Source organism: Theobroma cacao, chromosome 8, assembly GCF_053813885.1.
Source record: "Theobroma cacao isolate CCN51 chromosome 8, ASM5381388v1, whole genome shotgun sequence".
Classification (NCBI taxonomy): domain Eukaryota; kingdom Viridiplantae; phylum Streptophyta; class Magnoliopsida; order Malvales; family Malvaceae; genus Theobroma; species Theobroma cacao.
In genome coordinates this window covers 26,713,736-26,728,389 of record NC_142646.1, presented here as the reverse complement: position 1 = coordinate 26,728,389, position 14,654 = coordinate 26,713,736, and the positions used below count along the sequence as shown (strand labels likewise).

At 36.9% G+C, this 14,654-nt stretch overlaps 4 protein-coding genes across 7 annotated transcripts; 2 read left to right on the top strand and 2 right to left on the bottom strand.

The window, feature by feature from the left end:
- The first annotated feature begins 245 nt into the window (after positions 1–245).
- LOC18592838 (zinc finger/BTB domain protein) lies at positions 246–4,327 on the top strand. The gene is made up of 3 exons (XM_007019738.3): positions 246–622; positions 3,466–3,580; positions 4,035–4,327. Exons 1-3 carry the CDS (start codon positions 392–394, stop codon positions 4,106–4,108), a joined length of 420 nt encoding a protein of 139 aa, XP_007019800.1. The 5' UTR covers positions 246–391; the 3' UTR covers positions 4,109–4,327.
- On the bottom strand, positions 4,252–7,428 carry LOC18592837 (uncharacterized). Of its 4 annotated transcripts, none has more exons than XM_018126164.2 (6): positions 7,102–7,425; positions 6,919–6,974; positions 6,665–6,824; positions 6,124–6,219; positions 5,813–6,037; positions 4,252–4,611 (listed from the first exon to the last, which is right to left on the bottom strand). In XM_018126164.2, exons 1-6 carry the CDS (start codon positions 7,249–7,251, stop codon positions 4,468–4,470), a joined length of 831 nt encoding a protein of 276 aa, XP_017981653.1. In that variant the 5' UTR covers positions 7,252–7,425; the 3' UTR covers positions 4,252–4,467. The 4 variants fall into 4 exon arrangements, with proteins under 4 accessions (XP_017981653.1, XP_017981652.1, XP_007019798.1 ...); XM_018126163.2 differs by having other exon boundaries at positions 5,813–6,040; positions 7,102–7,422; XM_007019736.3 differs by having other exon boundaries at positions 5,813–6,040; positions 6,665–6,812; positions 7,102–7,420.
- A 1,549-nt stretch (positions 7,429–8,977) lies between these two features.
- On the top strand, positions 8,978–10,985 carry LOC18592836 (GDSL-like Lipase/Acylhydrolase superfamily protein). The gene is made up of 5 exons (XM_007019735.3): positions 8,978–9,251; positions 9,396–9,520; positions 9,654–9,902; positions 10,281–10,539; positions 10,643–10,985. Exons 1-5 carry the CDS (start codon positions 8,996–8,998, stop codon positions 10,858–10,860), a joined length of 1,107 nt encoding a protein of 368 aa, XP_007019797.1. The 5' UTR covers positions 8,978–8,995; the 3' UTR covers positions 10,861–10,985.
- Positions 10,986–11,910: 925 nt separating this feature from the next.
- On the bottom strand, positions 11,911–14,166 carry LOC18592835 (GDSL esterase/lipase At1g71691-like). The gene is made up of 5 exons (XM_007019733.3): positions 13,841–14,166; positions 13,628–13,749; positions 12,714–12,953; positions 12,349–12,598; positions 11,911–12,268 (listed from the first exon to the last, which is right to left on the bottom strand). The coding sequence occupies exons 1-5, from the start codon at positions 14,118–14,120 to the stop codon at positions 12,033–12,035; spliced, it is 1,128 nt and encodes a 375-aa protein (XP_007019795.3). The 5' UTR covers positions 14,121–14,166; the 3' UTR covers positions 11,911–12,032.
- Positions 14,167–14,654: the final 488 nt, after the last annotated feature.

The window sequence follows — 14,654 nt, the reverse complement described above, 5'->3', positions numbered from 1 at the left end:
ATTATTTATTTTTTGTGTCAAATAAGTATTTTTTTTAAAATATCACATTAACATCAATTATGACATGTTATAAGTATAAAATGATATGTGATATTTTAATTAACAACTGTTAATCAACTATTAATTATAAACTTCAAATTTATTTAGTTTAAAATAATTTTTTTGGAAAATTTTTATTTAAATAGTTTTAAGATGCAAATTATATTTAAATATGTTTGGTTTTTAAAATTAAATTGTCCCGTGTTACCTGGTGCCAATTACAGGGGGCGGTGAAGTCCTTGTCCCTGATGGGAAAGCCATCCTCTTGCAGTCGAACAGCTATCCTTATCTTATTTCCCTTCCGCACTTAACTTGGACAAGGAAAAAGGAAGATACCAGAAAGATTGCACTGATGGGAAAGACAAAGAAAGAGCTGCTAAGCAAAGCACCATGGAGAGGAGACGACCAAGACAACTCCAACAAGTTCGCAGACGCCAAGCTCAAGGTCACCAACCAGCCTGGCTCCACTCCCAAAATGCACGTCCCTCGCCCCAAGTCCGCCGATTCCAAATTCGATAACGACGATGACGATTCCCTTGAGATTGACCCCGAACTCCGTTACAGCTTTCAACGCAACTTCCAGGTTCCTTTCTCTTCGTTTTTTTATCTTCTTTTTAAATTGCCCAGTTCCAGTTTCTTGATAGTTTGTTCGTTAAACTTGGTAAAAGCAACTTCTCATTGCGTTTAGTCGATTACCCACTTCACATTTTGTCGATGGTGCATAGTTCTTACATTAAAAAGCATTCATTTTTCCTGAATGTGTTGGTTTTTTGAACCGGAATTGTACTTCCAGCTTTGTAATTGTTCCAATTTCTCTAGTAGGACTGCATCTATCTGTTGTTTCAGACTCTGTTTAGCCATTTTCTTCTGAAAGCATGTTGTAATTGATAAGAGAATTGTGCTACAAAACGTGAATCTCCTTTTGTATTTAAACAATAATGAATTAATCATGGCTAAAAGGTTGGTAACATTCTGCTATAATGAAATCACAGCGTTGTCCTAAAAATTAAAAAAGAATGTCGTATCCTATAATTTAAAATATCCGAAAACTAGAAGAAGGTAAAGGAAAGTATGAATTTAGTGTTAAAAGAAAACCATGATAACAAACTCCATAGGATCTACACATTGGGACAAAGCTTATGGTTTGGGGTGGGTTTGGAGAATATTTGTGCTGGTACACGGAATCTCTATCCAAACCACCACCACACCAATCACTTGTCCTTGGTAAAAGGGATGTTTTGAACCATGCTTATTTCTTCTTTGCTTGTGAAAAGGAAAGTGATGATGAATGAAAAACATAAGTATCTACTGTATAAGTTCCTTGTGGAAACATATGCCACACCCTCGTAATTGTAGCATTATATCGTGGCCAACAAGTCCCCATGTATCCTCATTTTGGACACTTTCTAGCTGTATTTCCATGTCTTTGATTCCATGCAGTTGGCATGTTAGATGCTTAGATACATAGCAAAACCTGACACCCGTACCCAACATAGTTGGCCACCATCTCTGCCTGCTCATCTGCTCCTTTCACTCAGCTGGTTTTTAAGTTTCACAACACATTTCCCTTTTTTAAAAAGCATTTTTTTTCATTTACTAGTCAGCCATGAACACCAATTTTACATTGACAAGTGCTGGACCAGTGCCAACACTCCCCTTCCCCATTTCTCTCTATCTCTCTCTCTCCCCTCCCCCCCAATAATTTCTCTCCTTTCCTCCCCCTACAATTTTCACCCATTTCTTCTCCAGCATTTTCTTTTCTTTCTTTTTGAACCAAGTGTCTGTTTTTCATTATATATATATATATATATATATATATATATATTAAACAAATTATTGTTGATAAAAGGCATCCATTTACTAATGGTATTATTAATTATCCTTAAACGCACTATCCTTAATGGTAAAGGGACTTGAATTGATGAAATTTTTTGAGAGGGTGATGAAAAATTGACTGCAGTACATGAATCCATAGAAGAGTTTAACCTTTTATCTAGTTTTTGGTTTGTTTCGGATTGTAGTCCTTGAAGGGTAGGTTGCTTGAGCTCTACAAATAACCATATAACTTCTTCAGACTTTTTTCTTAAAAGAAAATTTTATAAGAATTCCAGTTGTTATCATGCTTTCCTTTGAACTTTGTGAAGCAGCCCTGAGCTAGGGTGAAGCCTTTGACACTGTAGGTGTTAAGCTTAAGGAAACATGTGTGATGCCTACTTCTACTTTAAATCAAGGTCCTGTTCTAGGTTAAAACCAGCCTTAACTCCTTTCTAGAAACCCTAATTCAACTCACTTGGATTTACTATCATACTTATCCCTAAAACCCTTGAATTACTATTCTTGATAGTGTTCACTGGTACCATTTATAGAACCAGAATAGCCCCTAAATAGCCTTTTGAATACCTAATTTCATCTCACAGTCTTACTGAATTCCATTACAAACATTCTTCCTATAATATTCCATGCTTTTGACTCCAGTTAACTCTAAAATTTAGTTTCAAACTGCAAAATTCTCAATTTGAAGGAAGCCCTTTTCTTGCCAAGCTATTTTTGAACTACTTGGACTTGACTCGTTCATTGCTGGATTGGAGTCAAGCTCCTATTAGGAGTTCTTCAATATTTTTGTCATGTGAAAAGTAAAACCACAATTTCACTTAACTTTCCTTGACTTTATTTCATGGCCTTCTGATATTTCATTATTGGTTGCGATGCATTTGACAGTACATTGACCTCTTTATACATTTGTTAGCTTCTTTTGGCATCCAATAAATTTTATTTGGTTTTTACTAGCGAAAAGCAAAAGGCTAGAATATGAAGAGATTGTTCATGTTCTTAGACCCAAAGTGGATGCTATCTGTTTAGTTTGATTTTTTTGGGGTTTCTTTCTTGTTTTATCTTTTGGTTGTAGCTAAAAGCAATAGAAAAGAAATCATAAAAGGAAAAGAAAAGAAAAGGATTCTCCTAAGATAGGTGATTTTTAGTAGGAATGATGGTCTAGCATTTTTGCATGAAGTAGTCTCTTGCGTTTTATTGACCAAAGAATTTTACTATTGCACAAGACAAAGAACTTGTAATAAACAAAAGTATAATTATCATAAACGTTTACAGAACAGTATATTTGGACAGCCTTGGTGTTAAAAGAATGATTTTAGTTGATAACTTTATATTCAACGAAACTGTTGATGCACATATACTGCACTAATTTTTAATAAAAGTTTGATGCTGTAGTCAAAACAAATAATGTTTTACTGCATATAAAACTTCAAATTTTGTAGTTGATGAGTTCAAGTGCGACTTTCTACTCTTTGTTTGTCATATCTATATCATTTTTGAAGGTGAATTTCAGTTCAAGATATTACTTGTCTTTTATGGGGTTTAATGTTCACCTTTCTTTTCAAGCAGTATTCTAATATTTCCATGCTCATACAGTTTCTTCAACGAGTATTTAGCATAGACACTGTTGTGAAGCCTCTTCCACCTGCAATGGCGTACAATGTTTCCCGCAACTTGAGCTTCTTCACACGCATATTCACTCAGTTCTTTGGTAAGTTTGCTTTGCCATAGGTAGCTTGGAAATAGAACATGAATATCCATGAATTTTGCAGTATATATCAAGGTCAACTGGGATTCATATGCTTTTCTTGAATCTCTGTTACATCTGAAGTGAAATACATATTATCGCAGGCCATACAGGTCCTGAAGACATGATTCCTACTCTTTTAAATACAAATGTTTCTTCCAAGTCATAGAGTCTATTATGTTTTGATTGGTAGCTGAATATGCTAGTTTAGGTGCATCTGGACATTGTAAATTCTATATTACTGTAGTAGAATCACTCTATTAGCAGATCTGATTCTCATTATCTTTAGAATGGCATAGAAATATCCATCATTATATGATTGTCTCTCTCTCTGAAGGCATGTGCTTTTTGAAAAACTCTCCCACTTTTAGCTGGCTTGCATCATGATTCTAACGTTTTCTGATTTGTTATATTGCAGACCCAGAAGGAATTGCAAATGCACAGAAATCACTTGGGATAGGACAGGAAGAAAAAGCTCGTCGTGTCCGCTAAGATCTTACGTGCACACAATGTAATGATAATTTGTAACTTTGGAGCATTTCGGATTTTAGCTTAATGAGAATTGTTGGAATCTGAACTTCAAATGGGATTCCTTTTGTGTGGTAGAGTATCTAAGATCTATGAGTAAGTGCAGAGACCAAAAATGCTACTCAATCATTCCTGTACAATGGTTCAATTATTCCCAGTTAAATTGATTACATTTATATCAAATTTCTGCTGGAAAATACAAACCATGAACCGGCTAGAATGAAACGCATTCTAATGCTCCAGTTCTCTACTGTGAAGATGGCTGGAGTTCAATGTCAGTACCTGTTATACTAGTGAGAAGGATACGCACTTAAGTGCTCCAGTCAGGTCCCAGGTGAACCACCTCTCCAGTATCCCCATTTACTCATTCCACATTCTGAAAGAAATTTCTCATAATCATGTTGAAGTCTACTGTAAGCATGAGAGGCCTCATCATAGGAAATGTAAGCTTCATCTTCTGAAGGACTCTGCACAACAGTTCAACATTAACTCATAACCCTAGCTGAGTTTTCTTAAAATTTTTGGTCATAACAGAAAGTGATTTACCCGAAAATGCATGTGTCCGACACTTGTTAGATACTTTTAATTCATTTAATGCAAGTATGATATTTGGCTCCTCAAAATTAACGTCGACACATATCCGTGTCCAACACTTGATCCCAAGGCCACATAACATATCACACTAAGGCCACTCCCAAGCCAAGCTGACGCCCTGCACAAAGGGTCTTTTGACTGGGGGCTGTGAGACTAAGGCTGCCCAGTGTACAATCATCTAGTCAGCAAAATATTAACCTAAAAAAAGACATTTCATTCAGAATTACTTGGCTCATGGAGATAATTACTCCGATGTGGGGTTATAAGGAAGATAAGGAACATAGTGTTTTGAACTCCTAGAGGTTACTTATCCTCTCTGCCTGCAATTCACAGCTATGCCGAAGCAAAACACACAAAAGATGGTTGTTGAAAATTTTAGTTTTGAGGGCTTTAAGCTGCTTTGCATGGATCCTGCCCTTCTTTATGGGCTATCGTGTCAACATAAGACCACATGGTTATCATATGGGTGTTCGTACACCTAAAAACAGTTAGAATCTCTGGAAAGAAACAAGGTGCATTATAGTAGAAACCAGGGCTTAAATCCATGCAACATGGACTCCAACCGGTGAATTGTAAGTCAAACAAGAATCAATGAATAAAAAAATGATGGTGTTTTGAAAAAACTGTTGGAGACTCTAGAAGGAAACAAGATACACCTACCAGAAACCAGTGCTAGAATTCATGCAAAATGGACTCCAACTAACCAATTGCAAGTCAAAAAGGATCAAAAAATGAAAAATGATGGCCTTTTCTCCAAAGAAAAAATCACTGTGGAATATTGGCAATGAATGCTACATTTCTTGCGTCTGAATGTATCAGATGTGTGCTTCATTATAGCAAGGGTATGGAACATCATGGGAGATAGGGCTCAAAGAAAGATGTACAGTAGCAGACACTAAAAGAATTTGGATTTTGCAGCCTTATATGGTTGACATTGCGGTTAAAAGCAAGAAACATGTTTGTGTTTTATAGTTAATATTTTTTTTTGTGAGAATATTGTAGTTGGTATTTACAGATGTACCATGAACCATGCACAACCAAATCAGTACGACCATGTTGAACTGGAGTACTCACATTGGAATCTAGTCCTGATTCAGAGTCAAAAGCATCTGATTCCTCTGTGTCACTCAGAGCAGACTTCCATCGCATGCTTTTCGCCCCAGGATGATGTCCCTTTGACTTATCCACAGCTTGGTGTCTCATGTCTCTAGCAACTCTAATGCGAAAGGTACTGATTATGCATCTGATGCAAAACGCTATAAGAGGAACCAGAACTAGAAAATAGCCAGTAGCTTTAGCCTGCTGATAGAGCGGGAAGGCCTGTTGAGCTTGCTAGTACTAGTAAATCATCAAATCACTTTGCTATGTTTTATAAACAGACTTACATTTGACAAGCCATGTGAAGTAACCATGGAGTAAATTATTTTGTGTGAAGGAGTTCTGAACGCACGGATGGAATGCCATAACCTACTCTTCTTGGCCTGATCATGATTAAAAGAAAAGAAAACATGCAGTAAAAATGTATATTACAACATAAAACTAATAACAGTCCAAGTGTAATTCAACATAAGTAGCAGCAAACTTTATACTACAGTCTATTAACATAACAATAACAATTGTACAGACTATAGGCTAAATCAATGATATTTCGTAAGAATACAATTGTGTTAGAATATGATTACAATATTGTTAACTTAGATTTTCTCATTGAACATTGTGGCATCTTTGCATAGAACATTAAGGTATATCAAAAAAGAATCCAAAAAAGAAAACAAAATGTGAAAGTTTGATTTGAAGAACCCTCTTTGGACTTCATATTGCCAGTTATTTGCAATGTAATTTAAGTAGTGAATCAGAATGTTAATAGCCCACATAACAGCAAATGTTGATAGCCAAGATTAAATTAACTTGAACAATGTTGCTTACAAGTAGAGTTTCTTTGAGGGAAGAAGCAGGGATGTTAAGGAGCTGGCCTTTGAAAACAAGGTGAATATCCACTATGTCCTTATTAGCAGCTGCAATTGAATAAACGGAGACCCCATACTTCTTTGAAATCGAAGACAAAGTTTCACCCCTGCACTTAAAACTTGAAACTTTTCACCCCAAATAAGTTTGAAATTATTCAAGAAATGAAACCAAACCCAGCATACAACAAACGGATAAAAGGAGTTTGGTTTAACTCTTTCACCAGGTGAGCGCAGATATAGTCCTTGCTATTGTTCTGCAATCTCCATTTCTGTCACCAAAAGACCAAATCATTCTTTTTTTAGCAGCCCATCAAAGGGTACTAAACAGAAAAAAAAAAAAAAAACAAACCCCATTCTACTAATTCTTATGGAAATGATGGGAAGAGAAAGGACAACCTTGATGAGGCCTTGGAAACGGTGGCGTTCAGTAGCTGCCCAGGATCTTAAAGAGAAGGTGTGAGGAGGAGGGAAGCTTGTTTCTTTGAAGTTGGGAAGAAGAGACTTTGGGAGGGAGAAGTGTTGTCTATGGCTAAGCTTCACTTCCATCAGAGAGAGAAATTGGAGAAGGAAAGAAGAAACTAAACTTTCTCAATCAATTCCAACCCTTCATTTATGGTCTGTTGAAGTGAGAAATGGCCGCGAAAAGACTGCTTTTTTTTTCTTTTTCGTGTAGTTTCTCATGTTATGCCAAAGGCAGATTGAGACTTTCTTCACTTTGCCTTGGGCCCTTAGCTAGTGAATATCAGAAGTTCTACATATGTTGTTTATCCAATCCAATAATAAGACAAACAATAAAAGATGGGGTTGGGAGGCTCTTCTGGAGTGCAGCAGCTTCCCAGCCCACTTTTATTTATTTATTTATTTTCTTTCTTTGATTTTGGTGAAAATGACACCGTTTTGATCATTTAAACAACATTGTTTTGATTCCATATTCATAACCCAAATTTAGGAGGACTTTGTCCAACATAATCCAAAGTTTCTCTAACCTCTTTTTCTCTCTCTAAACCTTTTGCTATCAACCCACCAGAATTTTACCTTTTCCCAATATCTACTTTCATTCTTCCTGAGTGCTCTCTTCCTGGTATTAGTAATTCAGGATACTCATGGCCTCCCTAGTGCTATCACTTCTTTAGGATGATCACTACTACCTACATAAGGGTGTTTCAGTTAAGAATGTTATTTATCTGACTCAGATTTATTCAACCCACGTACCTAAACAACTAAATTCTGCCTTGATAGGAAAGAAATTAAATAAAAGACACTAATTCTTACCTAGTTATGATATATACATATGCAGATTAAAATAATATCTATTACTAAATACCATATACTTTTTCTATCTCGATATATTCTTTCTTGAAAAGCATAGAACAATTGGTTAACATATGATCAATGGTAACACAAATGCTGATTCGAGTGTGCTACCATGAGCATATTGATTGCAAACTTAAATCGGCATTACAATTACACCTCAACATCGAGATCGATCAAAAAACATAAAAATACCCAAGAATATAATGGCACCATTTGTGCCTAAAATCCCAAAAGTACCAGCAAGTTAATTCCCCCTCCTGCCAGTGTCAATTCAAGTTTGCTGCTGTTAACATATCGATTGCTAACTTAGATTGGCATTACGGTTGCAAACCTTATATCTAATATTATATATTTTTTCCAATCAAACAAAGTTTTATTAATACTAAACCCCAATACAAGTTAAGAGTTCAAAAGAGAATATATAATCATCTTAAATCATATTACAAAACACCTGTAAATAAAATTTCAAGTAATTAACTGTAAAAAAAAGTTCAAATTTCAACCAATAACTGCCACATTACGCTCTAATATCTTAATTTTTGGATGAATCATCTATAAATAGTTTAGTATATCCCTACATATTGCTTTAATTGAGTAGCCTTAATTAACCCTTTGCATCATTTGGGTTATATACTTTGCGGACCTTATCAAGAGCTGAAAGCCTGAAAGGATGTGATCATGTTCAAGCTTGTGGTGGCCAAGTTGATCACGAGATAATTCCTTCCACCACCGATGCTAGCTGCTTCAATGTAAAGTAATTCTTTATGTGACAGATGAGCAGTCCACAACTAAAAAGTTCTTCTTTCCCGCTCACTCTAGCAACCATATCTCAAAAACTCAAAGCCAGCTGCCCCATGTATCTGCATGCACATGAATCCCATAATAGCAAAACAAACCTTGATCATTCAGATCAGCTATAAATCAGTGTGCATCTCTGCATGCAGGGGGAGTGATTTGATTTTCAGCTGATTCAAACATGGAGACCCTGGGTGAGCTAGTTTTGTTGGTTAGTTTGATTATCGTGTGCTTTAGTGCTAGAGGTTGCTCACAGGCACAGCCGCAGGGGCCTCAAGTACCATGCTTCTTCATCTTTGGTGACTCCTTGGTGGATAATGGAAATAACAATGGCATGGTTACACTTTCCAGGGCTAATTACAGGCCCTACGGCATCGATTTTTCCCAGGGTACCACGGGTCGTTTCACCAATGGTCGCACTTTTGTTGATGCTCTTGGTACGTCTTACTACCTCATCAATTCATGCTGTGTGTCTTTTGTTATCTGCTAGATAATCACTAAAAATTTCATTGTTGCCTTTCAAAAAAATTTGTTCAATAATTGTTGAATTCTTCAATTATATTTACCGGCTAAAATTGCAGCTCAACTTATGGGGTTTCCACAGTACATTCCACCCTATTCAAGAGCTCGGGGCCCTGAACTGTTGCGGGGAGTTAACTACGCCTCAGGAGCATCTGGTATTCGAGATGAAACGGGCGACAATCTGGTACACATATAGGAAAATTCCTTCAGCCCTTGCTCCTTCTTTTATAATTTTCTGGCCAGAATTACTTTGGGGTTTCAGATTTAAACATGAATAATTGAGGGAAAAACATGTTTCTTAATGTTTGCTTGAACAGGGAGATCACACATCGATGAACGGACAGGTCGCCAACTTTGCCAACACGGTGGTGCAAATGAGAAGGTTGTTCAGAGGAGACACCAATGCTCTCACCAGCTATCTAAGCAAGTGCATATTCTATTGTGGGTTGGGAAGTAATGATTATCTTAATAACTATTTCATGCCCAACTTCTATACAACTAGCTCGGATTTCACTGCAAAAGCTTATGCAGCTGCTCTCATTCAGGACTATACCCGCCAGCTAACTGTAAGTCGATGATCACTTCCAAAAACAAATTAACTTGAATTTGTTCGGTTAAAAAATTGTTAAATTAATATGAAAGAAATTCGTCGTGTGTATGTCCACTTAAGCGTCGCATGACAAATTCTGTTTACATTCTAATAATATGTTGACGGTTTACCGATCCAATTCACTCTGTTTTTTTTCATCTAATGTTTATTTTGAGACTAGCTAGCTTTAAATACTTACATCAAGAGGAAGAAAATGAAATTGGTTATTGAATTATATTGCACTGAACCTTAACCTTATGATCTAATGCAACCTTTATGAAGTAGTGGTGTTTAAAAGTTTGTTCTATAATGGAAGGATAATTAACTTAACCTGTGCATTAATTTCTCAATTCAGCAATTACATAGCTTAGGAGGTCGTAAGGTGATCGTAACAGCTGTTGGACCAATTGGTTGCATACCGTACCAGCTTGCAAGGTATCATAGTAACAGCACCGGCTGCAATGAAACTATCAACAAGGCAATCGTTCTTTTCAACACCGAGCTAAGGAAGGTGGTTGATCGTTTCAATGGTGGTCAACTGCAAGGAGCAAAGTTTGTATACCTGGATTCCTACAAGAGCAGCACTGATCTATATAAAAACGGGACAGCTAATGGTATAATCTACTTAGTTAACTTAAATTTCCATTACAAGCAATTCATGTTTACATTTTGCAGCTGTTTATAGCTTGAGCTTTGAGAATGAATATATACATACAGGTTTCGAAGTGATAGACAAAGGATGTTGCGGAGTTGGAAGGAACAATGGGCAGATAACTTGCCTTCCCCTTCAACAACCATGTACTGATCGAAGAAAATACTTGTTCTGGGATGCCTTTCATCCAACCGACCAAGCCAACATTATGTTTGCACAGGCATCATATGGATCACAGTCATACACATATCCTATAAACATACAAAAATTGGCAAGTCTATAAAAGGGATTCACATCTTCTTGGAGTCATATGCGCGCATGTTGTTTCAGTTCATAATTAATGTAATGTGATTGTTTGTCAATTAACTTTCTTGATTTACTTTATAATACTGTGACTCTTGTTTCTAATTCTGCTTGTAAACTTGTTTTTTTTTTTATTTTGAAAAAATTGAAGTTTCGTTATACCAAGGGAATTCACTTCCTCAAGAGTACAACCTAAAAGAACCCATGATTTTGAGATTTATGCCCATAAGCAAAAAGAGGGCATAACTTTCCAAATCACAATTACATCCGAGGGAATAACGTTGTTTAAGAGAATCGTTCTGGTTGTTTAGATCAAAGCAAGTAGGATCGTTCATTTTGCTGGTGAGAGGGACGTCTAAATTGCAGGGCCATCTCTTTTTGTTATGGTAGTCTTGTGCAGTTGCTTTTTGCTATTTCCAGGAATTTTTTGTACCATGTCTGGGATGAGACTTTGTCTAGCTGATCTTATGCCTTTTTGATGCTGTGAGTTTGAGCGTGTATGCCAGGTATCCTAAGTGTGTAGGGGCATACAGCCCAAAATCACCTCTGTGCAGTGTACTTGGAGAACTCTTTATTCTCTACTCTTACTGAATACAGTTTTATCTTTCAAAAAGAAAAGAGAATCCGTCTGGGCATTCCAAACCTGAGTTGCACCTTTTCTTTCGTTTGTCAAATGTAAGTCTTTGACAAAAGGTAAGTGTTAAAGGTAGGGGAGATGAATCCGTCCGAACCATCATAGTTGAAATCCCTAGTAGAAAGTTGCAATTTCTGGCCTAAAAACCGTTTTCACAAGCTTAGATCTTTCCATTAGAATCAATTTTCTGTTTATTGTTTTTATTTCTATGGGAAATTTTGAAGAAGCATGCGGCAGCTTTAGAGTAAGATGCAAAGCTAGAGGCTCAGACTTGAGTCAAATGCTAGCCCTTAATCCATCAAAATTATATTGAAGTTGTTTCTTTAGATTGGCATTTGCTTGTCGCTTAAATCTCATGTGATGCCACCAAAGTCAAACTAAATTATGAATGTAGTGTTAAAGCAGCAATAAGCAAAACTATTCTTTCTTTTGTTTATCATAAAAGTTCCAGCTTCCGATCAACTAGAAACTCAAGTGCACATAGAGAAATGCCCATGGACCCTACTGATTTTTGACTGCTAATTGGGCTCAATATTAATGCTGGCGAGCTGCTTTATGTTGATGGGATAAACAATGCTTGTATCCCCATTGAAAGCCTTCCTTGCCATTATGATGTTCACTTTTTCTGTTGGATGGAATGCATCCCAAAACACGTATTGGTCTCTATTTGGACATGGGGTTTGGAAGGGAAGACATGTAATCTGGCCTCTGTTCCTTCCGATGCCACAGCACCCTCGGTTTACAACACTAAATCCTGCATGCATGGTGAAGGAAAAGTTAGGAAAAAACAGGTGATGATATCAATTTCTATGACCAAATTAAACTTCAAGTTACCATATGTTCCAGAATTGGCGACGATATCTTCAAACAGGTGAGCAACGTCGATGTAAATAAATCTTGCACCAGGTAGATTGGCATTAAGGTTATTCATCATTGTCTTCACGTTTGCATTGAAAGGTAGAACAAGCTGGTTCACTTCTTCCGAGCAGCTTCCAACTGTGCTCTGTGCAAGGATGCTTGGGATACATCCCATTCGTCCTAACCCTGCTAGTACAAACTTACGTGCTCCAAGATTGTAAAGTGTCTGCACATCACAAAGCTAGCAAATGAATTCTGGTTTTCTCTTTAAGATCAAGTACGTAAGGGCTGTTAGCAGGCTGAAACAGTTAACTGGCCAATGCTTCAGGATGAAATCTTACCCTTAATTGCCGAGTGTATTGTTGGACCAAGAGATCAGCGAATTGTTGGGCATTGTACTGATTCCGGGTTGGGTAATTGGGCATAAGGTAGTTGTTAAGGTAGTCATTGCTGCCCATTCCAACAAAGAAAATGCACCGAGCAATTGCATCTGCTGCATCAACTGCCCCAAGATTGTCCGTAATCTGATCAAGGGTGCTCTGGAAGTTCCTTATCTGTTGATCAAATGGTATTCGGCTCACCTGATCAAAGCAAAATACACAAAAGTTACCCACATGAATGTAGGAAAATGTTTGTGATTTAGCTAGCCTATGTATTTACTCCTCAAAACTTGAACTCAGAACTTTAATTTCACTCTCAACCACCCCATTAATAAACCAATTCCTTAATTTTACTCTGCATGTAGCTTTAAAGACATTTACTCATATTGCATGTCATCATTTATTGTGAATGCATAAAAGTTTTATACCATGCCCCTACTACAGAAGGCTTCCCCCCCCAATTTACAAGCAAAAGATGGTATAAATTAAATTTTGAAGTCGAACAAAAATTCATTCAATACACAACAGATAAACTAATGCCATAAAACCCATACTTCAAGTTGTTTTAAGGAGCTTATTTTTGCTTATTTTTGTATTAATTAACACTTTTGATTATAGGCATATCATCTGTTATAAAACAGTTGGAATTTCTACATAGTCATAGGTCAAATGCATTTAAGGCTTCAGCGGCAAGACTGCATGGAGGTGCAGACTAGATTCATTTTTCAAGCACTGTAAAGAATGGCAGGTTTGCCTAGAAAATTAGAAGGTTATTAAATGCCTAGCACTGTCCACCTCTGAGTAGTGGATATGTAATCATGCATGGATTAAAAAATACTAGAATCTGGCAAAACCATGGAGAAATTAGTGGTTACAAAGTTTCTTCCTGTGATGTCGAGGATTCCAGCAGCTGCAGAGGCATAGTTAACACCATGAAGCACTTGATCACCAGAAGCTTCAGAGTATGCAGGTATCAAGGGAAGTCCTAGCAGTTCAGCTGCATGTGCATGCTGTTCAGTTAGTGAGAGCTATTATATATCAACGGAGAAAGAAAAGTGAAAAGAAAACGAGAGATCTAAGCTATAGACCTATTTCGTCAACCATGGTATAACCATTGGAGAAACGACCGGTAGGGCCGCCATTGAAGTCAATGCCATAAGGGAAATAGTTGGCCTTGGCAAAAGAAGGAAGGTCATTGTTATTGCCATTGTCGATGAGAGAGTCTCCAAATACGAACATGGCAGGCACCATTTCTTTTCTCCTCCCACCATCTGGCCCAAAAGGGTCTTCTCCTTGGCCTGAAACTACGTTGAACGCCATACCTAAACCTGAAACAACAAGCAGACAAAAAATCCACAAGTTTGCCATACTTCTCTGAAGAGAGAAAGAAAGAAAGAAAAGGGCAGTGAATTTAGGGGTCGAGAATCAATTTGGTTCGTGAATGGGGTTAAATAACCGAGGTAAGGTGGGTAGTTGGACAGCAGTAAATGAATTCATCTGTTTTCTCCATGGCAATAATTAATTACTCTCTGGTAAATCCAACAGCCCAACATTCATGCAGCCTTTGCCTCTTTCTTCAACCTTTCTTTACATTTTTTTACTATAATATTATCACCAATTTCATGAGACGACAGCCAAGGTCACAGTAATCGATGTTACCTTATCTCTTTCTATATCCTACTAGTAAAATTTTACCACTCACAATTTACATGAGAGGTTCCTTTTTCCTCTTTATATGAACAATGCTAAATTATCTCTATGAACGATGCTAGATTAATGAAATAAAAAGAATTTTAAGGGCATTTATATTTCATTTGTGTGTACTTGCATGGATTAATGCAATATATAATTCATTTTTGCCATTTCCCTTTGGTCTTATTAGAGGTCAGCGAAACAAGAATA